Here is a 24,982-nt window from a genome sequence, read left to right as displayed (position 1 = left end):
ATGCATGATCCAACCTTTTGATACAAGCTAATATATTTGGCTAATAAGGTGTTAACCTTCAGATGAACAAGGTGGAAAATCCAGACAATCTAAAGTAGAAGACAAGGCTAAGGCAAAAGTGGAAGGAAAGACAAAGGCACGCCAAGAAGAATTGGGAAACATAAGAAGTGTAAAAAAGTCCTAAAACCGGTCTCTCACCCGTGCAAATTGTAAAGGTAGATGGGCGGTAGGAAGGAAGCTAGGAAGATAGGAGGACAATGGGAAAAAGCGTCTAAGTCTAGGCCACGGCCGGCCATGTAAAAAAAGGGGATAAGGGGATGACCATCCAAAAGGGATTCAGGGTTTTGTATATAAAGTTCAAAAAAGAAATGAGAGCTCATTCTTTGGTGTGTGGCAAAAGTGGATTCTTCTTCTTCTTCTTCTTCTTCTTCTTCTTCTTCTCTTCTCTTACTTTCTTATGAGTGCTTGAGAGAGGGAGTGTGAGTGTGTGAGGGTGAGGGATCTTGGAGGTGAAGCCCTCCACCATCTCCTCTCTTCTTCTTCTTCTCTTCTCTTCTCTCATCTCGCGCGCGTGGCTATGGAGGATGGAGCTTGGAGTAAGGGCTTGAGAATGCTTGAGCATGCATCACGAATCATGGAGCTATTGGAGCGCTTGAGAGGGGAAGCAACTCAATAGGGCATAAAGGTAAGCTCACTACACTCGTCGCAGAGAGGGATAGCACGTCGGCTATGTGAGAGGTAGCCCTTAGTGCTCGCTTGAAATGCTTGAACAATAAGTAGTCCATGGATCTTGGCGGTTGAGCTTGCCTCTACATTTTGGTTCTGTTGTTGCTGGGGATGAACGGATTCAAGCTTGAGCACTTGCACGCTTCAAATCCAGCATCAAAGTAAGGGTTTCATCGCCAAACCGGAGCTTGAGATAGATAGGAGGTTTTGGGTTTTTAATATGTGCTACAAGTAAGTATTTTTGGTTTTTGATGATTAGTTGAGTAGAAGAAATCAATTCAGTTCTTTGCTTTTGATAAAGTTCACTACTTTAAAACAGTCTTGAACAGGGAAATAATATGGAAAAATGAGAAAAAAAATGGCTCAGATGTCTTGGAGTCGCATATTGGGAAGGCTAAGGTGCTGGCCAGCAAGGGTTTAAGGTTCTGAGTGACTAGGGAAGACCTCATTTGTAGTTCTGGCTTTGTGTGTGTGTGTGTGTGTGTGTGTGTGTGTATGAGAGAGAGAGAGAGAGCTTGCAGGTCATAAGACTACGTTGAATCAATCAGAGCGTGTCAAAGCTTTCAATGAGATTTAGGTATAGAATACCCTTGGCCTACACCCCTCCTTGATTCCTGGAAGTCCTTGTAGGTGCTAGCAACATCTAAGTGAGCATTTTTGGGCAAAACATGATCAGTGTGTTTTTGACCGGCAAAATGGAATGTTTCCCACAGCGTCCGATTCCCCAAATCAGGGACTCGGACAAACCCATCCAGTCCAATCAGACATACCGTCCGATTTTGAAAATCGGGCCAACTCTAAATCAGACACACAACCCCGTCCGATCGGATGCTCGACTTGTCCAATCGTGACAATCAGACGCACTACTTTCGTCCGATTTTGAGAATCAAACGATAAGAAATCAGACACCACTTCATCCGATTGAACACTCGACAGGTCCAATCGTGACAATTGGACCACAGAATTGGACCAAGCGACCTATCTGATCGGACATACCTTTGAATCGGACCGAACACCCCTATCCGATATCGAGAATTGGACATATCCCAATCGGACCCTAACTCAGGCCGTTCAATTAGACACACCTTGTCCGATTGTGACAATCGGACCCGACCCTATCCGATTCTTAGAATCAAACAATGGTAAATCAGACAAAACATGAGGAAGGAAAAAAAAATCGGAAACTTGACAAACCCTGACTAACAAGAAGTGTGACCCACTCGAGAAGAACCCACCAAACGTCTCACAAGTAGTTACAAACCTAGAAATCGTGGCCGACAGTCTAGAATCGTGTCTAGTGCTATGGGTTGATTATAAGAACCCTGAACGAGCTGAATAGAATAGCGTAGCTAAAAAACCTAGAAGCTGGCGAGGACAACTAGAAACCGAACACATGACCCTATCAAGCCAACCCATAAACAAGAGCACCAAAGCTACACACACACTGACTTCCAGCACTTGAAACACACTTAAGAAGAGCAAAGAGCCTGGCTACGCACAGTGCACTGAAAAGAATACACCCGCACGCACACATATGGAGTGAGGGTAAGTTGAGGACTGGTTGTAATTAACAAAGAACTCACTCTAACTTAAGAACTTAAAGGAACCCACCAATAACAGAAGACCCAAAGACATAGAAGGGTGATCGAATCCCCAAAGCGAAGACCACAGCCAAAAAGCCGGACATAGCAAGGACATGCACTATCGTGGAAGTGGATCTACCCGGCCTTATCAACTTGATCGACAACTTGGAAGAGAAAGAAGCTTTGGACATGGAAGAGGGCAATTCAAGCCATAGAAGCAACAAAGAGCTGGACCTAGGCAATTTTTCGGAGGCCGTCCAACAGTTAGTGCACAAGTACGATGTTCAAACCCAACTAGAACACCATGGTAGACCTATAGAGGATGTCATAGCAGACGTGAAGAAAGAGAGGAAGCTAGCTCATAGGGCCCTGCAAGGCCTAGCTGCATACAACTAGGACCAACAAACTAGGAGCTTGTGCCAAAGTTTGGAAATGCGAGAAATCTAGAGAGTGCTAGCCCTAGTAGGTAGAAATCAATCGGATAGCAAGAGAGTGCTAGAGGGAGACCTCACACTGAGCAAGCTTCTGACGAAGCAATTGCCAGATAACATGGCAGCAGAGCAAACCGCTACAGCATTAGCAACATCACTATTAGCAAGGTTAGGGGTTAACCAAGGCTCTAAGAGCCAATCGAAAATCCATGTGGTGACGAAGCAGTTGGACAAATACCAAGCAAATGACGATCCTTACAACTTTGTGGAATAGTTCAGCAGGTCTACGAGGCCAACGGCCTAACCGATCCTGCTCAACACTCCCAAGCTTTCGAACTGTGCTTCAATGTGACAAGGGCCAGACTTGTACATGATTTTGGATGCTGCAGAGCGTGCCAATTTCAATGGCTTGAAAAATCTCTTCATCAAAAGATTTTCCAGACCTGGGTACTCCGACAACCTGCTAGTGTGACTCATGAATGTCAAGCAGAGAGAGAAAGAGGATATTCAAGATTACATGACCTAGGTGAGGAGCCTCTTCAAGAGAATCCCAATGGTGGCGAGAGACCAACCAAAAGAGTGGTACATACCCACAACCTTACAATCAACCCTACCTTGCGAATAGGCCACTGAATTTCTTTGGAAGGGGAGCCCCATTGGTTCTCTTGACACCTAATGATGCTAAGCCTCCCATCCCTAGGATGGAAATAAATCCTATAGGTATCCCTAGACCACCTGGACCCTATGTGACCCACCCACTGAGTGATACTCCAGCCACTATGTGGACGAGCCTAGCGGCAACGAGCCTACGGCGGACGAGCCTTATGTAAACCCATACATGTCGTACGATGAGGAAGGCAACGTAATCCTTATGGACTATTAACTAGTGCATGTGATGGCATTAGGTAGGGGGAGAGGCAGAGGCCTAGGAACACAAACCCAAGACCCTCGTGTGTAGAACTTGCGGTCACATAGGACACATTTCTTCGCGCTTCCCTGAGAGGGAGCAAGAAAATAGAGATAAGGCTGACCTGAGATACGTTCAGTGTGGAATCACTCATCTCTTTGTCGATTACCTCAGGTGGAGACCATCCTCTAGTTCAGGAAACGAGCCATCAATTCCATTGGGGTTGTTCAACATCGAGACACTTGATGGAGAGGCCATGTCTATCCCATTGCATGTCATGACTCTCACATAGACGAAGCATGCCGGCATATCATTGCCATGGCCTAGCAACCTTGATGTAGCCTCAGTTGGAAAGAAGAGACAAAGACGAAGAAAGAAAAGACCAGACGCTAAGGTCACCCTCAAAATTGAAAGTGCCACAATACTGCCGATTGGAAGGAAAGTCATTGACAAAAAGGAAGAAACATCGGCCCCACGGAGACGGCTCAAAAGGGAAGTGCTAAGGTCGAGGAGTACCCCAACCCAAAGTGCCAACTTGAAGCCATCAAGAAGGTGAAAGAGTGGATGAAGGAGACCCATGAGCACCTAAAGGACGTTGAATCCATACTAGAATACCAGATCAATGATCTCTCAAGCATGAGCACGCCAATCTCTCTCCCACGACCAAGATTAAGGGAGCTGATGGCACCCCAAGTTGGGCCGCTTGAACAAAGTCTAAATGCTCCGGGCCAGCAAACCAGTCAAGGCCATTGGCCAAGAACTGCAGACTTAGGAGAGAGCCAAGTGACTAACAACCTCCTCAATACATTGGTGACGATCCCTGTAACTCTAGGCTTAGGTGACCTGCTTAGGCAGCATCCAATGCTATGGCTAGAGCTGAAACAATGGGTTAAAGAACCAAATGGGCCAATTACCACGAACTTAGTTGAGCACGATGTAGATACTCAAATACTGAGTCTAACGCTGCACTCCATGCCTAAATCCCTGCACGTCAATGCCTTTTGGGAAGGCACGGAGATGCATGCAATCCTACTAGTCTTAGCACTGGGGGATGTCACCAGAAAGGGGATCATGGACACGGGGGCAAGAGTGAGTGTGCTAAGCCATATAGTGCTCCAAACCTAGGGTAACCCACTAGTCGAGACCACTAGGTTCAACGCCACATTAGCTAACTGAATGAAGGTGAGACTGTTCAAAGTATTGAAAAATTGGCCAGTGAAGATCGCGGGAATCCAATTCTCTATTGACTTCATAGTCATGAAGGGAGTGGACTACGACATCCTGCTAGGCTGACCTTGGATGCATAACACAAGGGTCGTAGAGGATTGGGGCAATGGTCTTATCTTCTTGGGAAATCGAGTGGAGGCCATAAGAGTGGAGATGGACACATGGAAGACGACCCTTGTTGACTTGGATACCATCTCCACCATGTGAAGGGTGATGGACAACAAACTAGGGGATCCTATGGGGCCCTTACCAAGTATATCTCATGCCCTGAGGATGAGCGAGATTGGATGCATGTTCTTGCTACCATCAACCTACCGTTCTCAAACACTGAGGAGTACAAACAAGCCATCAAGGCAGCTGGCAAGCTCAAGGATACACCTTCAATGCTAGTCTGCATGATGACTAGAAGCCTACATGGAAGACCCAACCCTGTTGCATTCCAAGTCCCGAACAATAGACGAGAGCTCCTAGAGATCCTAGGGTACTTGACCAACAAGTTGGCTGGCAATCCAACAACGAATCTTAAGCCACTCCAAAACCTCTTGGACGAGCCCGAATGGCAATGGGTACACGATTTAAACTTGAGGTACAAGTGGGCCTTAATCCTTGACTAGCAAGAAGAGATGTGTCAAAACCTGGAGAATGATGAGCGACCGGACAAAGACAGCCAGCTCTGACGACGAATATGAGGACTGCTATTCCTTCAGTGATGAGAGCGAAATGGAAATCAATACCTTAGAATACGACACTGGGAGACGTCTAATTGAACAAATATGAGCAGACCCTAGACCACGCAAGCAGAGTGCCCTTAGAGTAGAAAAAGGAGTCAAATACAAGGTCTGCGCGATCGAACTTGGTTGGAGCATACACGAGCAATTGACTACGAGCAAGTAGGCCTAGCCCAACCAAGTGACACGCCACTACTATGAACGGACTCACCCTCTGAGCTACGACTACCCAAAGAGAGCCCTTTTTCTAGCAAAGATGGAGAGTTTGATTCTAAATCGGAAGTCAACTTAGATAGTGATCCTGAAATACCTTGACTCCCCAAGACTAGACGCACCATGAGGGACCTACCCATCCACCTAAGGCACTGATGGTTAAGGGAGGAATGGTGGAAGCTACCTAAAGCAACACAGACAGAAGAACAACAAAAACCGCAAGACCTTCTGAAATGATTCACGAAGTTCAAAAAGGAAGATAGGGTGGTGATCTTGCTAGGAGCCAAATGATAGGGGCAAGCAAGAGAACCAATCGAGGGACCCACCAAGGTCAAAGAGGACAATTTAGCCAGGGAAGGGGAGTCCCCGTGACCTGTCTTCATAGCCGATGACTTGGCAAAGCAAGATGAAGCAAGTCTCGTTACTCTCTTGCGGGAGTATATAGGCATCTTTACTTGGTCCCTAGAAGAGCTCAAAGGGGTAGACCCTAGTGTCGTGACCCACAATATACCCATGACACCTAATGTAACACCGATCAAGCAGCGACCATATCCCATGAATCTGAAGTATGCCCATGCTATCAAGGAAGAAATTGACAAGCGAATGAGAGCAAGATTCATCTATGAAATTGAACACACGGACTGGGTTTCCCCCATAGTCATTGTATTAAAGAAGAATGGAAAGATTAGAGTGTGTGCCAATTACAAGAAGGTAAACGTAGCTACAAAAAGAGATAATTACCCACTACCGTACACTGAGCATATGCTCGAGAGAGTGACTGGCAAAGAGGCCTACAGTTTCCTAGACGGCTTCTTTAGATACAATCATGTGCAAGTACATCCTAACGATAGGCATAAAACTGCATTCGCCACGCAATGGGCCATCTTTGCCTACATAGTCATGCCTTTTGGGTTGACTAACGCACCAACCACCTTCCAACGACTGATGTATACAATATTCAAAGACATGCTGAGGAAGGATTTAGAGGTCTTCATAGACGACTTGTGTGTTAACTCAACGATGTCGATTATACCATCTCTCCTTGAACCCCTTGAAGTGCCAGTTTTGGGTGAAACATGGATATATCCTAGGACACATGGTGACACATGGTGTCAAAGAATGGCATTGCCACAAATTTCTCAAATATCAAGGTCATTGTCGATCTTCCATCCCCAACTGATTTCAAGGGTGTTCATTACTTCTTAGGACATACAGGATATTATCAACGGTTTGTGTTGAACTATGCATTGATTGCTAAACCTCTATACAAGCTATTGATCATATTCAAATGGACCGAGGAATGCTAACATGCATATGAGGAACTGAAAGACACCACAGCACCAATTCTATGAGCCCTAGATTGGACACTCACATTTCGTGTGCACATCGACGCTTCAAAATTCACCGTGGGAGCTATGTTGTGCCAACTTGGTGAACATAACCTAGATTACCCAGTGAGCTTTGCTGGCAGACAACTCACTGAGACCGAAATAAATTACTCGACAACGAAGAGAGAGGGTTTGGCCATGGCGTTTGATGTAGAGAAATTTCGACATTATCTTTTGGCTACGCCTTTTCATTTCTTTGTTGACTATCAAGCCTTGTTGTATCTTGTTAACAAACCGTGCGCTACAGGATGCATCGCTAGATGGCTTCTTCTGCTTTTGGATTTTGACTTCTCCATGGTGGTACATAAAGGAAAGGAGCATTACATGGCTGACCATCTGTCTCGTACCCCGCCTACCCTCTTCCAAGATGCAACACAATTCGTGAAGCATTATGATAAGTGCCAACGGACTAAAGTTCCGATTCGTAAGGATCGCATGGAGCTAACCCCAATTATCGCACGACAACCCTTCGAGAAATGGAGGATTGACTTCATCGGACCCATTAGCCTTGTGGCATAGTATTCACAAGCCAAATACATCATTGTGGCCATCGACTATCTACCAAAATGGGCAAAAGCACGAGCTACGAGAAAGAATGACTCTAGGACCACTACTAAGTTCCTATAGGAGTAGGCGATCTCACGATTTGGCTGCCCCATCAAACCAATCAACGACCAGGGTACACACTTCATCAACAAAGTAATAGCTCACCTCCTGTTCTCCTTCCTAATCATCCATCTGAAATCTTTTCCTTATTACCCTCAGGCAAACGATCAAGCTGAGTCCACGAATAAAATCTTAGTAAAATGTCTTGACCGACGTCATCTTTGCCTCATGCAGTGATTGGGATAACAAGTTGATGGTGGTCTTATGAGCCTATTGCACGGCTTACAAGATGACTATAGGATAGACCCCCTTTAGGTTGACTTATGGTACGGAGGCAATCCTACCCTTGGAATTTTTTGTACCTAGCCTCAAGATAGCCCAGCAAGAAAGATGGGACGGGAAGGAAGCATGGATGAAATGCTTAACCGAGCTCGAACCATAAAGAAGTACTTCCCTCCCACGCACCCATTGCATGAGCCCCCAATGGCAGCACCCCCTGTCCACGTACGAGTAGCCACTATCACTAAGATGGATAGTGAGGATGAGGAAGTAGTAGAACCAGCTTACCTAAGCATGACGGTTACTGTTAAGTACACATGCACCATCAACGCATTGATCGATGAGGGAGCTAATTTTAATGTCTTGACCCATGACCATTGGACCCAAATGGGCAAACCGCAACTGTAGCCCACTAATGCTAAGCTCAGCTCTTATGGAGGCCAACCCTATGCACTTTTGAAAAAGAGCAAGGTTGCAGTTTCTATCGAGACTAAAAGCAATCATCTTCTATGTATTTCCCAACACTAAAGATGCAGGCATAAAGTCGTTGTTAGGACAAACCATTAAGAAGCAAGCTTGTTGCAATGTCAACTATGAGTCGCAGTGCATCCAACTAGCCATGGGTAACATCCGCATAGTTATAGCTTTCAACAAAGGTGGTGTGACTCCTTCCAAGTCTGCAAAGCCACCGATAGCGAAACCCACCATCAAGACTAAGGAAGGGGGTCGTGACTCGTCAAAACATGCCAAACCTCAATTCCAGCAACCCACTGAACCCAACGCTGAAGCCCATGAACCCTAGTTCAAATGGGTAGCTAAGCAACAAGGACCACCATTTAGGAACAGAAACCCAGGGCAAAAGTGGAACGAAAGACAAAGGCATGCCAAGAAAATTTGGGAAACACAACAAATGTAAAAAAGTCCTAAATCCAAGAGAGAGACACACAAGAAAAAGCACAAGTCAAGACTTTTGTAAAAGTGCACCGGACTTTCACCCATTGCAAATTGTAAAGGTAGATGGGCGGTAGGCAAGAAGCTAGGAAGACAGGAGGACAATGGGAAAAAGGGCCTAGGCCACAGTCGGCCATGTAGAAAAAGGGAATAAGTGGATGACCGTCCAAAAGGGATTTAGGGTTTTGTATATAAACTTCAAAAAGGGAATGAGAGCTCATTCTTTGCTGTGTAGCAAAGTGGATTCTTCTTCTTCTTCTTCTCTTAGTTGCTTGTAAGTGCTTGAGAGAGGGAGTGTGAGAGTGTGAGAGTGTGAGGGAGTGAGTGTGTGAGGGTGAGGGATCTTGGAGGTAAAGCCCTCCACCATCTCCTCTCTTCTTTTTCTTCTTCTCTTCTCTTCTCTCATCTCACACGTGGCTATGGAGGATGGAGCTTGGAGGAAGAGGCTTGAGGATGCTTGAGCATGCATCACGAATCATGGAGCTATTGGAGTGCTTGAGAGGGAAAGCAACTCAATCGGGAATAAAGGTAAGCTCACTACATTCGTAGAGAGGGATAGCGCATCGGCTATGTGAGAGGTAGCCATTAGTGCTCGCTTGAAACACTTGAACAATAAGCAGTCCGTGGGTCTTGCCAGTTGATGCCTCTACATAAGGGTAAAGAGCATGCAATTGTTAGAAAGGACAAGTCATACGTACCTATAAACAACCAATTGTATATGAGAGGTGCTAATAATGTATTGAGAAGAGTATTGGATAGCTGTGACATTACTAGTTGTTTTTCTTCTTATCATGAAAAAGGATGTGGAAGCCACTACTATGACAGCCCCTTGCAATAGCCTTTTTAGCCACTTGAGCAAAAGTCTCCTCATAATCAATACCATGAATCTACGCATACCTTTGGCAACCACCTTGCCTTATAGTGCTTAACTAATCCATCAAACTTATGCTTCACCTTGTGAACCCATGTACAACCAATGGTTTTCTTGCTTTCTTGTAAAGGCACCAAATCCCATGTGTCATTTTCCTTAAGAATAGCCATTTCTTCATCTATAACATTATCCCAATGCTCACTTACACAATGTATCCTCAAAAATACTGAACTCTATATCATACATAACCTTAGCCATGTATGCTAATGATGAGCTATATAGCTATCATATGTTAGTCTCAGTGCATGGTCTTTCTTACTCCCCTTGACCACTATGAACCTTGATCATTGATAGGGGCCTAAATATCCTCTTATTCCTTTCTTGCACTAGGTGTCTTGATAGAAGGAATCCCAAACTCCACATCCAAGATTTGCTCAAAATCTCGGGGAAGCTACTATATGTATATCCTCTACATCACGTGCATTCAAGGCCAATTTATTAATATCCTTACTTGTGAATTTTTCATGAATAAAACATAACCCTTTTCTATTCAATCTGTAAATAACTCCTTTATATTATACCCTTCTATATGTAAAAAATGTATAAAAATGGTATTTTAAAAATACCTTATTTTGAATGAGTTTTGAACCCACGTGATGCACACACATATTCATGAGTAACTTACCCGAGCTCAAAATCATCTAAAGCCATATCAACATGAGAGAAACTTAATGATACATTAGTCATAACAAGTGAGTTTTTCATCTTGTCCTTACCTTTTCTTAATACTTGCGATGTGCTTACTGGAGTGACCTGTGATTGTAATCTATCACTCCAAGGTTTATCAATAGACCCATGACTAAGAGAACTCTCAATGTCTATGCTTGTTGACCTATCTTCTACATAGCCACACTCTCATGTACATTAGGCCCAATTACACCCTACACATTGCTATACCAACTACTCATTTCATCAAATTTATTCAACATCAAGGTAGCATGAAGTGCCAATTAGAAATGAAACTGCTACAATTATGCTTGGGATTGGTAATGAGGATGAGCTATTGGGTGTACATGCCAATGCTATATGTTTTATTATTCCCAACTGGAGAGGATGGATGGCATAAAAGGATTCCATATAGTGATGTGCTAGACGATGTGCCTTTAGAAAGCTTAACAAGGAAGGTTTGTGACATGCAAATGCAATTCTATGCATACCATATTCAAGTATGTGATGACTCGAATGCATGTATTTTGAGAGGAGGAAGGCTATTGCAACAATTCATGGTCAAAGCATACTATAGTATTGAGGAGTGCAAGCTTGCCTAGTGTTGTCAAAATCAGTGAATATTGCATGTAGAGCTTTATCAGGGCTTAGTAGATATGGTTTGTGGTGCAAACAATGCAAATATTTGTGTTCTGGGTGCAAATGATGGAAAGAGAATTGTTCTACCTTCCTCTTTTATTAGTGGTCCAAGGTTTATGCATTAATTGTATTAGGATGCAATGGGAATTATTTGCACAAAAGGGAGACTCGATCTATTTTCAACTTTTATATGTAATCCAAATTGGTCAAAGATTCGACAAGCACTCTTGTAAGGAAAATCGACACATGACCGCCTTGACTGTACTATTCTTTCATGCTTGTGTAGTCTATGTATAAGTGAAGGATGTTGGGGGGTAAAGGCACCTCTGCCTAGTCGCCCGTGTATTACTACACTGACAGTACTTGCGCGTGCATACTGCAGGCAGCGGGCACCTATCACTGTCACTTCATTCTTTATTCTTTCAATGACATTTGAATAAAGGGAAGGCTGATCACACATTGTGACTGTTGGAGTTCCCACATTATGTGTGTGTCTCTCTCTTGCTTTTGCTCCTTCCACCATAGCTCTTGCTCCCGCTCTTGCTTCCACTTCAACACTCACCTCCTTTCAGCTGGTATCAGAGCCTTCTTCTTCACGAGCTTGAGCTTGGTCTAGCACACTCTCAACTTTCATCCAAATACCTACTTCAATCATCTCTTTGTTGGCAGCCACAGCCACTCCGTTCGAGCTTCCTATCAGTTGCATTCTTCTTGGGCACTCTTTGAGCCTTCTCGAGTAAGTTGGAGCAGTCCCCCATAGCCCTCACCTTGGTGGTGCAGGATCATGTTGTGTGGAATAGGCCCTTTTTTAGCAACAACTCAAGTTTTTTATCTCCTATAGCATATATTATTCATTGGGCACAACGATACGAGCACTTATACACTTGGTTTTGATACTTGGCATTGATCCTTCCACTCTTGGCATTCTATTTGAGCACTAAGCTTCAGTTTTGGGTTGTTAATAATAGTCCACAAACTGTCATAAAATAGGGTAGCACTTATCTTTGATGTCTACACTCATTGCCATTGGTTGGATGATACCCGATTATGCTTGGTTGATGCTTATATATTCGAGGATGCTATGTCATTGCTTGGAGTTGATTTTGGACTGATTTAACCACTTCATTTACTCTATTTTGGCTGAGGGTTGCTGGCTGGAAATATAGGGCAGCACTCTATTTGATGCTTCTATGGTGGTCAGCTTTAAGGGTCTTATGATGCTCGATTATGCTAAAGTGATGTCTACATGTATAGGAATGTTATGCCCATGTTATGCGTTGGATTTGGAGCTGATTTTGGTATTGAAATAGCTTGGTTTGACAGTGTATTCATTGTTGTATACAGTAGGGCTGAACCTCTTTTAATAGGGATTTTATGTGCCTATTGCTTCTAGCTATGATTCGGGTGTTCTATATGCACTCCTAATGTATACTATTGATGCTACTACATTGGTATATCATATGCCAATGATTTGAGGTGGCTTTGAAATTGCGCGGACGGCATTTTCGCGTGGAGCGTATTGACAAAATGCGCTCCACAATGGACTGTGGTGTCATGGCAGCAAGAGAGCCGGCGACGAGCAACGGATCCGAACACGGTTGTGGATGAGATGGAGTATTTTGGGAACTTGTAAAGTATTATTACGGTGGATTACCGTAGCTTCTCCATGATACTATTCGATGTGTAGTGGTTCAAAGTGGTACTTGAAGGAGCTGGAGCAACAGTTCGACGAGGTCCATCTAGATTTCTTGAAATAGATTCCGAAAAAAAATGGACGAATTTGCGCCACATCTTTGTGTTGCCGGCCCATTGTGAACAGGTGCATAGAGTCATTTGCTTGCTAATTGTAATACGACATGGTTTATGTCATAATGGTTTGAACTTGCTTTGTACGTGTTTGTGAACAGGTAATCTTCTATCCAAACCCCTGACAACCTCGATGGTGGTATGTTATATCTTCAACTCCCCGAAGTGCAAGAGTATATGATCAAAGCGATGTTCAGAGCATAGATGAAGATAATATGCAAATAGAGGGGTCGATATTACAAGGGGTGGAGGCCGCCGCAAGCTTGGAGCCCGCATCGGCTAACAATGATGGAAATACAGGAGTCGAAGAATTTTTTGAGAATGAGGCATACTCATTCTTTTGTGCTGACATGTCTATCGACCTTCCAGTGTATGCGGAGTTGTGTCAGGAGATTAACATGGGACCATATGATACTTCATTCTTGGAGCATCCACTTACTCAATTCGTTGTTTAGATATCTTATAAAGGTACATAAGATATGCATTTTAAGAGGGATTTTTTAAAAATGATTTATATTACTGTGCTTTGTATAATTTAAATTGATTATTCTAACACCATTTTTTATCTGTGCAGGTGACATTTTCAGGATGAGTCGAGGGATGAGCGATGAGGAGTTGCAGGACATCTTTGCGCGCATGTCTCCAGACCAGCTCACGCGATTCAGAGAGATGGCAGACCAGGAGCTGTCTCGTTCTTCGTCAGAGCGCTCTACTAGATCTGCTTTAGCGCGATCAGATGCTTCAGCTTCGAGCAGACGATCTCGATGCTCATGACTTGGGCAGAGGGAGGGACTGCATCGGGATCAGGGGGATGCTGCTGTGGAGACACGGATGTGGTGTCTCCGTCTCGTCATTCAGCTGGAGCTGCGTCACCTCCAGGATTTGTCACACCTGTGGGGATGTCTACTCCAGTTACTCCGGCTTTTGCGCAGTCGTTAGTAGGTGGCACCCCTTTTGGTGGCACCCCTTTGGGTGCCACTCCAAGAGAGGTTACCCCCGTCGGTACACCGGATGTAGAGGGGTCTCCTGGATATGCCCAGGAGCGTGGACGAAGATGGGAGAGGACCCATCTTAGGCAGACTCCTAGTGGTTATGGATATCTGGTTGATAGTAGGTCAGGAGCCATCATCATGAATGATGAGGGGAGGAGGGTGATGGCTTGCATGAGAGAGTTGTGCCAACAAGTTTTTCGGCACAACGTCCTGGATCATTGGAAGAACATACCGGAGGGGACCAAGGACTACATAGTAGCATCCTTGCACGAGGAGTTTCCGGTGCCAGCCGCAGTAGATAGATTCTCTCCGGCTGGATGATGGATTGCATGCGTGCATACATGTCACATAGACGATTTGACGCACGCAAGGCAATCAAGAGTGGGGCTGCAAAGCCCAAGTGGTTAGATGCAGACGACTGGCGCCGACTAAGGGAGGATTCTACAGATTTTCCAGGACGTTGGAGTCAGCAGCACGAGGCGGCGGGGGCACGACTCGAGGCCAGAGTGGTCCATCATCTTGGGAGTGGCGGCCACAGGACATATTTGGAGAACTTTGTAAGTTTCTCTTTTGTTTTGCTTGTTTATTTTTTTGAAATATTCTTTGTATTGACAATCATGTTTCTAACAGTTAGCATTTTGTTTTCTTTGCAGCACTCCATTACAAATCGCGATCCGCAAGGCCTTGACTCGATATGCAGAGAGGCACGGTCTCAATGCATTGATCGACTGATTGTATAGACGCGGCGGCCCTGTAAGTCACTCATCTTTCTTGTCCGTAGTTACCATGAGATATTTGAATGCATTATTGAATGGTGGATTGATGTGTTGTTTCTTTTTCTGCAGAATCCGTTCGATGCTCCTTTGTAGCGGGACGAGCTTTCGGGGGACGAGGATTTCTAGCTCGCCCTTGGATCCTTGGAGCTCACACACCTTTATTTTTTAGTCACCTGATCTATGTAGACATTTTCTATGTATTAGTGATATCCTGTCATGATTGTACCAATCACTTTTTATGCGATCATGTATTTATTTCATGTATCAGTTTTATGATTTCAGTATACATTCTTTTTGTTTGCAAGCGCTTTGTATACAGTAGTGCATAAACTATTTTGTATGGCTCTCATACAGCACACAGTGCTACAATTTTTTTTTCCCTGTTACCGTCGCTATTTGCGTCGCAAATTTACTGCTCGCGTCACTATTGGCGTCTCTATGTGCATCGCAAATTTACTGGGTGCGTCGCTATATGCGTCGCATTTGCGACCCAATAGCGACGCCAATAGCGACGCAAATAGCGATGCCAATAGCGACGTTTCTATGGCGTCGTCAATAACGACGCTTTTTGTGACAACGGGGGTAAATTTTGTTGTTTGTATTTTTGTCGCTTTAAACGTCGGTATAAGGTCTATATCTTGTAGTGGGGGGATGCTTGTTTTGCTTGATTATAATTTTAGAGAGAGAGTGAGAGAGATAGATATGTAGAGAAAGAGAAATGAGATGCTTGTTTTGTTTGGATTGTATCTTTTGCAAGATCTTTCTAAACTACATATTCATCCACAATGATATTTCTAGATGTAGAAATACCTCTTTCTAGGATCATAAAAGTAAAATGCTTTGGTGATGTTACTATTACTCATGAGAATACGTTTGAGAGATTTAGAGTCTAATTTCTTTCTATGAGCATAAGTAATGCTTCCAAAAACTTTCAAACAACTCACTACTAGTGTTTGACCAATAAAGGCTTCAAAAGGAGTTGTGCCTTTCAAGGCATAGTGGAAGATCTATTAACTGTTATAAAAATGTATGTGTGTGAGCATAGTTTAGAGCCGACCTCAAAGATAGATAAGTTTAGAGCCGAACTCAAAGAGATAGGTACGAAAAAAAAAGGACCTGAAATATATATAGTGAAGTGGTCCCAATATACAATATAGAATCGTTATTAAATTATCATTCCATTACATCGCAGTCAAGATGTCTAGCACTCACAACTAACATGGTGGGGATCGTGAGGCTTGGCTCAATCAATGTGTCCCCTATCCATGCACGCAATGCAAATTGGCCATTCGTCGGAAACGTCGTTTGTCCATAGAGCATGTGCAACGGTATGGAGAGTTTTGAGTTGAGATAATCGACCAAGCAGTCTTGAATTATGAGATTGCGGTAAGTTCTCTCTCATTACTATATGACATGTAATTGATTTAAGTATAACAGTTTGGGGTTATCTTAGAAGTTAGCTCCTTAACATCCTTTACAGCCTTTACAAAGGCTTGATATGGTCACTTAAGGAGGATGATCGTCTGAATGGAGATGTCCTAGTGGGAAATGGAATAGAGAAGAAGATGGACGCATCCATGGAGTCCAAGGTGAACCGATTTCATATGCTGCATAGCGCTACAATGGAGAAGTGGTTGCAATGGTATGAGGATGCTCGAGCTGAGCGAGAGTCTGCAAGATCTGACTTTCGACGGAGTACGCGGCAATGGCCCATTCGATATCCGAAGGGCTTAGAGGAGATGCCTCTACTCATGTCCACTAGATGGCTATATGAGGCCCTAACCAAAGCATCTCAAGATGGAGAAACAGTTACTGAAGAAGAGTGGGACATCTCACATGGATGCAATCCCAAGAAATTACAATCTATACTGCAAATCGCAACTAATATACTTGTTCTTCTCCCAGTATAAGGTCCATAGTGCAGCATGGTCACGTGGATGACATTTCAGAGTAGAGCACATCGACAAGTTACACTCGACAATGGACTGTGGAGTGATGGCAATGTTTGAGCAGGAAAGCCAACAACGTGCCACAGATCCAAACCGTGTAGTTGCAGAGATGGAGTATTTCAGATGTTTACAGAGTATCCTTGCAGTGGACTATTGAAGTTTCTCCGTGACCATATTTGATGTGCAATGGTTCAAGGTTACTCTCGAAGGAGCAGGTGCAACTGTTCGGCGAGGGCCAAGTGGCTTTGTTGAGATTGACTCAACGAAGAAGTGGACCGATTTGAGTGATACATTTGTTTTGCCAAATCATTGTGAGCAGGTAAGAGTCCCTAATACTTGACGCGCTTTAGCAATCTCAAATGGACTTTTATACTAATCGTAATATGGATCAGGTCGTCTTTTTCCCTAATCCGCAACAACCTCAATGGTGGTATGTCATTCCCATGACATCTAGGAGTATCCTCGTATTTGCCAGAACCCCCGTACCGATCGTAGAAGAGACACATTTAATAGCGGCAATGATAGAAGGCATATAAGAAACTAGGATGAACCGCTTGGAGGACCAAGACATCTCACCTATGGATATAGAGGAGATAGAGGATGGGTTTTTTGAAAATGAAGCAGAGTCCTCATTTTGTGGAGAATTTTGTATAGATCTCTCGGTGTATACTGAGCTATGTCAAGATGAGATTGTGGAACCCTAAACAAAAGTGACTCGATCAAAATGTTCCTCCCACTACAGCAATGCCACTTTTTGCAAATCGGTTAGGACAGTTTGCATATTTTTGGAGTATGGTGTTTTGTATTATCTAATTATTATTATTATTTTAAAATGAAGTCTTGCAAATTAAGTCTTAGTTTTATGATGTATTGCAATTCATTATCTAATATTATTATTTTTCCTTGTATGTGCAGGTTTAGGATTTGGGCACGGACGGTAGGATGAGTCGCGATTTTACAGATGACGACATTGACGCGATGCTAGCTTTCTCACCGGAGCAGCTAGCACGGGTCAGAGATAGAGCTGATGCACAGCTTTCCCGTTCTACCTCAGCACAATCGGCAGGCTCTAGACGGTCCGATGCTTCGGTCTCCAGTAGACGCAGTCGTAGGTCTCGCTTTGCTTTAGAGGGTGAGGGACCGGGGAGGAGAAGCTCTTCATCTTCTCCTCTCTTCTTCTCTTCTCTTCTCTTCTCTTCTCTTGCTCACGGTGATGGAGCTTGGAGCGTGGAGCTTGAGGATGGAGCTTGCTTGAGGCTTGCACTTGGATCGTGGAGCTACCCGAGTGCGCGGGAGAGGAGGTAACTCGATCAGCATAGAGGTAAGCTCACTACACCCGTAGATATGGATGGCACGTCGGCTATGTAAGAGATAGCCATTAGTGCTTGGCTTGGAACGCTTGAAACAACAAGAGGTCCGTGGGTCTTGGCGGTTGAGTGAAAGCTCCCACATTTTGGTTCTGTTTGCCAGGACCAACAGATTCAAGCCTTGAGCGCTTGCGCGCTTCGAATCGAGCATCGAAGTAAGGGTTTTCCCTCCGAACCGGTGCTTGAGGTAGATAAGTAGGAAGCGAGGGAGTTTGAAGAGGTATTTGATCTCACGTAGTCGAGGAGGAGGCAGCTCCTGTTGTGGGGATACAGATGCAGTCTCTCCCACTCGCACTGCCACCAGGGAGTCGACACCGTCTTTCACTGGCGGTGGCGGGCAGACGTCTACTGCTCCCACTCCTTCACGCACCCCACCGATCACTCCTAGGGCCGACAAGAAGTACACGAAATCCACTCCTCCACGTATGTATTTTCACATCCTTTTTTGCAGTAGCACTTATCAATTCATCCATGTTGATGTATGTATTTCGAACATGAATCTCAAGTACGTTGTTTTTCAATGTTTGTGTGCCACAGAAAGGTTTTACGAATCGTGACCCGATTGCACTAGAGGTGACATACGGGGAGAAGCATGGCTTGAGTGCCCTAATCGAGAAGCTCTATGCTCGCGGAGGACCGATAAGTAGTAATAAATATCATTCCTAATTTGAGAAATCTGTCATTATATGTCAGTTTGTATTTGGTACTCACAATTATATATGTATTTGCTGTTGCAGGCTCCCTTCAATATGCCACTACAACGAGAGGAGTTGTCTGATGCGGATGAGTCATGGAGAGCAGATTAGGCTACATAGGATTACTCCCCATCTTGTATTATGTAAGGCCTTATGGCCTCTATTCTCCATATGTAATAGCTAAGTGTATATGATTCAGACTTCTATGTTGTAGCATGATTCCATATACACATCTCCATGTTATTCACCACATATTGATGTACAGGTGTATACATATTTGCTTTGTCGCAGTAGCACTTCTCAATTTAAGTTCTATTATTTTCTTTATCAATGCAGTGCACATTTGTGTTAATTAATGTCATGAAAGTACTTGTTTGCAAAGTCTTGTCATTATTTGGGATCGATTGTCTAACTTCTTTAACAGCAGAAATTGTCTCTTAGCCCTGTGTGGCTCTTAACAAAATTTTTTTTCTGTAACCATCGGTATTAGCGTCGCAAAATAATTCTACAATCGTCGGTATTAGCGTCGGAAATTCCTCTGTAACCGTCGCTATTTTCATCGCTAATTTCGTCGGTATTAGCATCGCTAATACCGACGAAAATAGCGAGGCAAATAGCGACGGTTTTGTAGCGACGCTAATAGCGACGACGGGGATATTTTTCATATATAAAGAAAACGTCGTTATAGCATGTATATGTTGTAGTGTTAATATTAGATAATGTATTCTTTGAACTCAATGTAGAAGCCATAATGACAAAAGTATGTTTGTACATAAAAAACAATATATACCCAATTGCAAGCTCAAAATAGACCAATGGATTGTAAATGGGGTGCCCTAAAAGCCAAGTAATGGTTATCCAAATATCAAACCAACAAAAAGCTGATGAAAAAAATGATACTTATAGCATTAAATTCAAGGATATGAAAAATTTGCAATCTTTTTCAACTATTTTGGCTATCTTCCAAGCATAAAACAACTATGGGAGACCAAGTACATGCAAACTACCTTCATAAATCAATATTAGCCCACACAATTGATGCAAAGTGAGCATAAACTAGCATGGAAAATCCTTCAAGATGACAAATCCATCAAAATCTATGTGCAATTTGAAGCCAAGGGTTACTAATATTGGAATCTTACAAAAAGGTCTGTATGATATAAAAAAAGTATATGAAAAAATGGCACGAGTGGGCCAATTGAAAAAAACACATCGACACGTCATTTTAAGCATAAAACTATCTCCTCGTGTATTTGGATCAACGATATAATCCATAGACAGTGTGATTTGAGTAAATAATCAAGTCTCTCTCTCTTTTCTTTTCTTTGTTACATACACAAGTAGAATCTTTACTTAAGGCCCCATCTTGAGCGCCCCTTTACTTAAACCCTTTGCTTGCAACAACAAGAAGCTCCCCTACTTCCAAGAGATGAGCTACCCCTTGTTTAGGTAGGCCTCATGCTTGCATACATCAAAACCATGTACTGAGATCTCTTCTTGAGTATTCAAAGCCAAGTTGTTTGCTTCAATCCCAACCATTAATGGCTACCCAAATCAATGCCAAAAATGGGTTGCTGCCCCAAATCAAGTCTCAATGGCTTACGCACCTATTTCACCTAGATTGAGATCCTAGTGATGAGAATACTACTTCTATCAATGTGTAGGTAGCAAGTGTCAATGTTGAAGAAGAGGTTAAATCCTCAACCTTCATAAGAAAGCCACCCCTCTCACACTCCTTGCTCCAAGAACAAGCTTCTACTACGAACACCAAACACCTCTAATATCAGTTATTGAGAGGGAAACAATGGTGGGATATGAGGTAGAAGCTGTGGAGTGCAATAAGAGGGTTGAGAGAGAGAGAACATAAGAGAGTTGTGTGATATAAAATGAATGGTAACGTTATTCTTTATTATCTTCACTCAAATATGATTATACGATGTATACTTATAGAAGGGGTGCCTGCTCAATTGTATTACCATTTGGCTTTTACTCGAACAGAGGGCACACATGAACATCTTTTTCTATTTTTTTCCATCCTTGAAATACATGATTTTGAGGGTTAGGGTTTTCCCATTCTCCTTGGGCATCCAACCCTCTTTGTGGCCATATGACCGCACTTCCCTACTTTTGTATGCACCTAGACCTTGCTTTAAATATAGAAATTAGATTGTGCACATCCTAGTCTTATGGTGGCACTCAATTTGTATACAAATTTTGATAGCTCTCAATAAAATATCCAATTAATAAATACAACACCAACTTTTCAAAGGAATATGGAGACCTTTTGCACTTGCAGCAGTTAACCCCACTTTATTATAGAGGGGCAATTCACACTAGTAACGAAGGGAATCCTATGCAAAAATGGCAAGGGAAAAGGTAGGATAATAAGAGGATAATAAAGCTAATCTTTACAATTACCCACCTCAAACCATTCAAGGCATCAAGCTATCTAAAGAGTTCCAATGCCTCTTGTCTCATTGATAACTCTTCACTTAGTAGGAGTTGTATGTTGCTAGTTGACTAGGGCATAACACCTTGATCAAAGGTATGCCATATTATCTCACAATCTTTACCATGTCCCTACATCCTCTTGATGATATTTCAACTCTTGAGGACAATCCCAATTCCGATGAATGGTTAAGGACAATCCCAATTCCGATGAATGGTTCATTCTAAATCAGTGCGCTAGTGCTTGTGTATCATGATCCAATCAACTCATTGTATACAACTCCCAATGACGGCAATTTCATGGAGGTGAGTTGTAGATGAAGCTCAATGGGAGGGAGAGCACAAAAGCTCTGATCCTTTTAACAATTGTGGCAAGGGCGAGGGGAAATTAGTTTTGTTAAGAGGGATATCTATGCCACTAAGTATTAGTCAATGAACCTCAAAAATAGCCTTTAACCCTCTCAATATATTTGTTTACCACTCCCACATGCAAACAAAACTTAAGTGGCATGTGCATCCCGAATGATATACTAGGGATTAACAATTATAGGTGAATGGCATGTAAATCCCGAAATTAATACAAAGGTTAGAATAATTCCAACTAATGATGGTGCGTGCATGTGCGCACAGATGCCTTTTGATCGTAATATAGTACAAATATAGATTGTATATGTAGCCATCTCAATTTTAGCAAAGGAGGATGACATGTTTCATGAACACTAAGAATGCCATATAGGATTAGTCTCAAAACATCCTTGAAAGACATTCAATTATAACATCAAACAAATACAGGATTCTGTATATATAGCCATCCCAATTCTCACAAAGAAAAAGGGAATGATATTTTTGATTTGTTGGGCTACGTACATTCATTTGAATACAACTTCAAACCTTATATATGCATATTAGTCTATCAACAGTGCAAAACATTATTCTAACATAACTTTGGAGGATCGACTATACAATATATATTGCATGTACTCCACGTATAATCTAAATGTAATTGCTCTAAATAACTACTTCAACTCAATACAGATGTAATAGCCACCGCCAATCTAACATCTAACATTATTATTTAGATGTTCTGATTCACCACGAGACTATTAAAAAATTTGTCACCATACATTTCAGAAGGGATCTTCTGTAAATTATACCTTTGCATTTTGTACATGTACTGCAACGTAAGTCTCTCCCTGTCCAGTGTGATATCTGTTATAACCCTGAGGCATGTCGGCGATCACACAGCTCAAACAAACATCCATAATTACTATCACAATATATAATCAGCATGATAATCTTAGTGGGTTAGGCTCGCATATGTGCAGCTCGCTTTTTTTAACATTGGTAACCTTGAATCTATGAATCTACATCCACATGAGCCATCCACATATAATTATAAATATTGTTCACTGGCATATCAAAAGCATACCCACGTTTAATTAACATAACCACTTTCCACAGCCAGAGAATGTTCTGATTGTATACAGACATATAACTAGTTGAAGTTTTCAGCATTCGCATACAATCTCAACAAAGAAATCTTGTCTGCACTATACCTTATATATCTATACATGGACAAACTATTATCACTGTCCAGTGTCGGAGGGCGCTTAAACAGCGATTATGTTATAACCCTGAGATTTAAGGATGATACTTGACACCAATCTGTTATGACAACATTCACTACATTCTCCTGAACTGTCTTCCAGGAAGAAACAGATAATGTCAGCCCCACTGTCAATTTCTAGTGACACAGTAACCTAGTACTATTACATGCAGGAGCAGGACACTTCATAAATCCATCAATGCCTTGTACAATCCTTCAAACCATATCCAACAGAAGTGTATGATCAATGATAGGAAATGCAGCCCTTCACCTGGCATCATGCATTTCCATCATCACCCGCATGCATTGCTCTCATCACCAATACATCTAGCAAAGTGGGGCTCTATGAGGCAAGCCCTTTCTGCTCTTTCGCCTGTGGCCCGAAAGCAGCATTCTTCGGATCAATTCCACCTCCAGTCTCATATCTTCTTGGTCCTCTAGCTCATCCCTGTAATCATGGATTGTTGGCGAAGCCCGTGCATTGCTAGAAGTACTGTCCAAGCGAAATCCCTGGAGATGTTCTGATTGGGATTTCAGGGCTTTAGCCAAGTCTTTTCTACTAGCCATAGTTGCTAGGGTTTTATTTTGACCTAGATGGTCCAATGCAAAACCCATTGATGGTCTAAGTGCCTGAAGAACAGAAACAGGAGACAAGAGGGGATGATCCAGGGAGTCCAGCCGTGCATCCTCCAATGCCACCTGCTCCAATTTACGTTTCTGCATGCCCGCATGACTCATTTTATCTCTGGAATGGGGGTCGCAGGTAAAGCTCCCATTTCCTCCATTTGTCTGCACTCTTGCAGATGGTATGCTGTCGAATCGACTACCAGCTTGTGCATGTGTCTGTCCGTTGAGGACAAAGTTCAGGCCCCTACCTGCAAGAAGGTTTGTCTTCATCTCTGGCGAGAGAGTAAGTGAACCACCCCCAATACCATCCCGTACAGCCTGAAGCTTGCATTTGATGGAGCAAAACCTCATAGGGTGGTCATTCAAAACCCTCCCGCATGTTTGACAGCTCCGTGAGGTGCCCCCTTTGCCCACCAGCTTTCCTTTTGCCAGCCTCAGAAGGAACACAATCCTGTGATTGTTGATGATGTAAGTCTGTATCCCAGATATATCAAGAAGCTTGCACACATTCTCCACGCGCACTCCATCAGCATGGGATGCTTTACGCACTTGCAGGGTCCGATGGTTCGAATGTGACAGCAGACCGCGTGAGCACAGTGGACCCTCAATGCAATCAATGCAGAAATGATTCCTCTCGTTCTTATTGAATTTATGCTCTTGACAAGGGTTAAAGTAAGTAGCCATCAAGAAGTTCTCGAGCCAAGCAGGGCCTTCGCGAGCTGGGAAGAGCTGAGGAGTGTCTACATGATTTGTACTCATTCTGTGTAGGATTTTTAATAGGCTATGTGCTGGGTGCAGGCGATAATTCCAACTTCAGGCAATGGTTAAATTAAGAGCAATATAAAGGAGCAGAGGGAAGCAATCCAAGTGGCTGCAGTGCAGGCCGATGCGCGATAACAGTGAGGTTGAAACCAGATTAGCGGACCTCGATAACTGCAAGTTTAAAGCAGATCAGTGCACCTCAAATGACAATAAGCTCTGGCACCATAAGGGGAGGAATATTGCAGACAGTTGTTCAGATGAGGGAAAGTAGTTGCAGAAAACATGGCTACGTATTGTAGGGCCTGGTCTGATCAGTAGAAGAAGGGCAGGGGTGATCATGCTCTCATACTGAGACTACTAAGCAGAGGGATGACCTCATAATATTGCATGTAGGGCTGGGAGTAATGAATCATTACAGGACTGGAGCCGAGGGTAGATGACCTGATAAAGTTTTGCATCAAGGGTTAAGTAAGGAATTAAGGATCGACTACATCAAGATACGCGGCTTGCAAGGATAGAATTAGGTCAAATTAGGGCAAGGCTGGAGATTAACAAGGATGAGAGGCGGATATGGTATATTGCAGGACGGATGAGTTAGGGTTGCTGCAGGCTTAGCAATAAAAACCTAAGACAGGTATAGTATTATTATATGAAACAGAGGGTGTTTTCATCGGGAAAA

General features: G+C 43.1%; 1 protein-coding gene and 1 pseudogene across 1 annotated transcript; both read right to left on the bottom strand.

Annotated features, from left to right (window-relative positions):
* The window catches only part of LOC148011999 (uncharacterized protein At1g01500-like), a 38,667-nt pseudogene extending 16,130 nt beyond the window's left edge, over positions 1–22,537 (bottom strand).
* A 704-nt stretch (positions 22,538–23,241) lies between these two features.
* LOC148011998 (uncharacterized) lies at positions 23,242–24,405 on the bottom strand. The gene has a single exon (XM_087668721.1). The coding sequence runs from the start codon at positions 24,298–24,300 to the stop codon at positions 23,242–23,244; it is 1,059 nt and encodes a 352-aa protein (XP_087524847.1). The 5' UTR covers positions 24,301–24,405.
* Between the last annotated feature and the right edge of the window lie 577 nt (positions 24,406–24,982).

Source organism: Lygodium microphyllum, chromosome 27 (genome assembly GCF_053477565.2).
Source record: "Lygodium microphyllum isolate KBCC chromosome 27, Lygodium_microphyllum_v1.1.10, whole genome shotgun sequence".
NCBI lineage: Eukaryota > Viridiplantae > Streptophyta > Polypodiopsida > Schizaeales > Lygodiaceae > Lygodium > Lygodium microphyllum.
The sequence above is the reverse complement of the archived record's forward strand: the minus strand, read 5'-3'. Positions and strand labels throughout refer to the sequence as shown.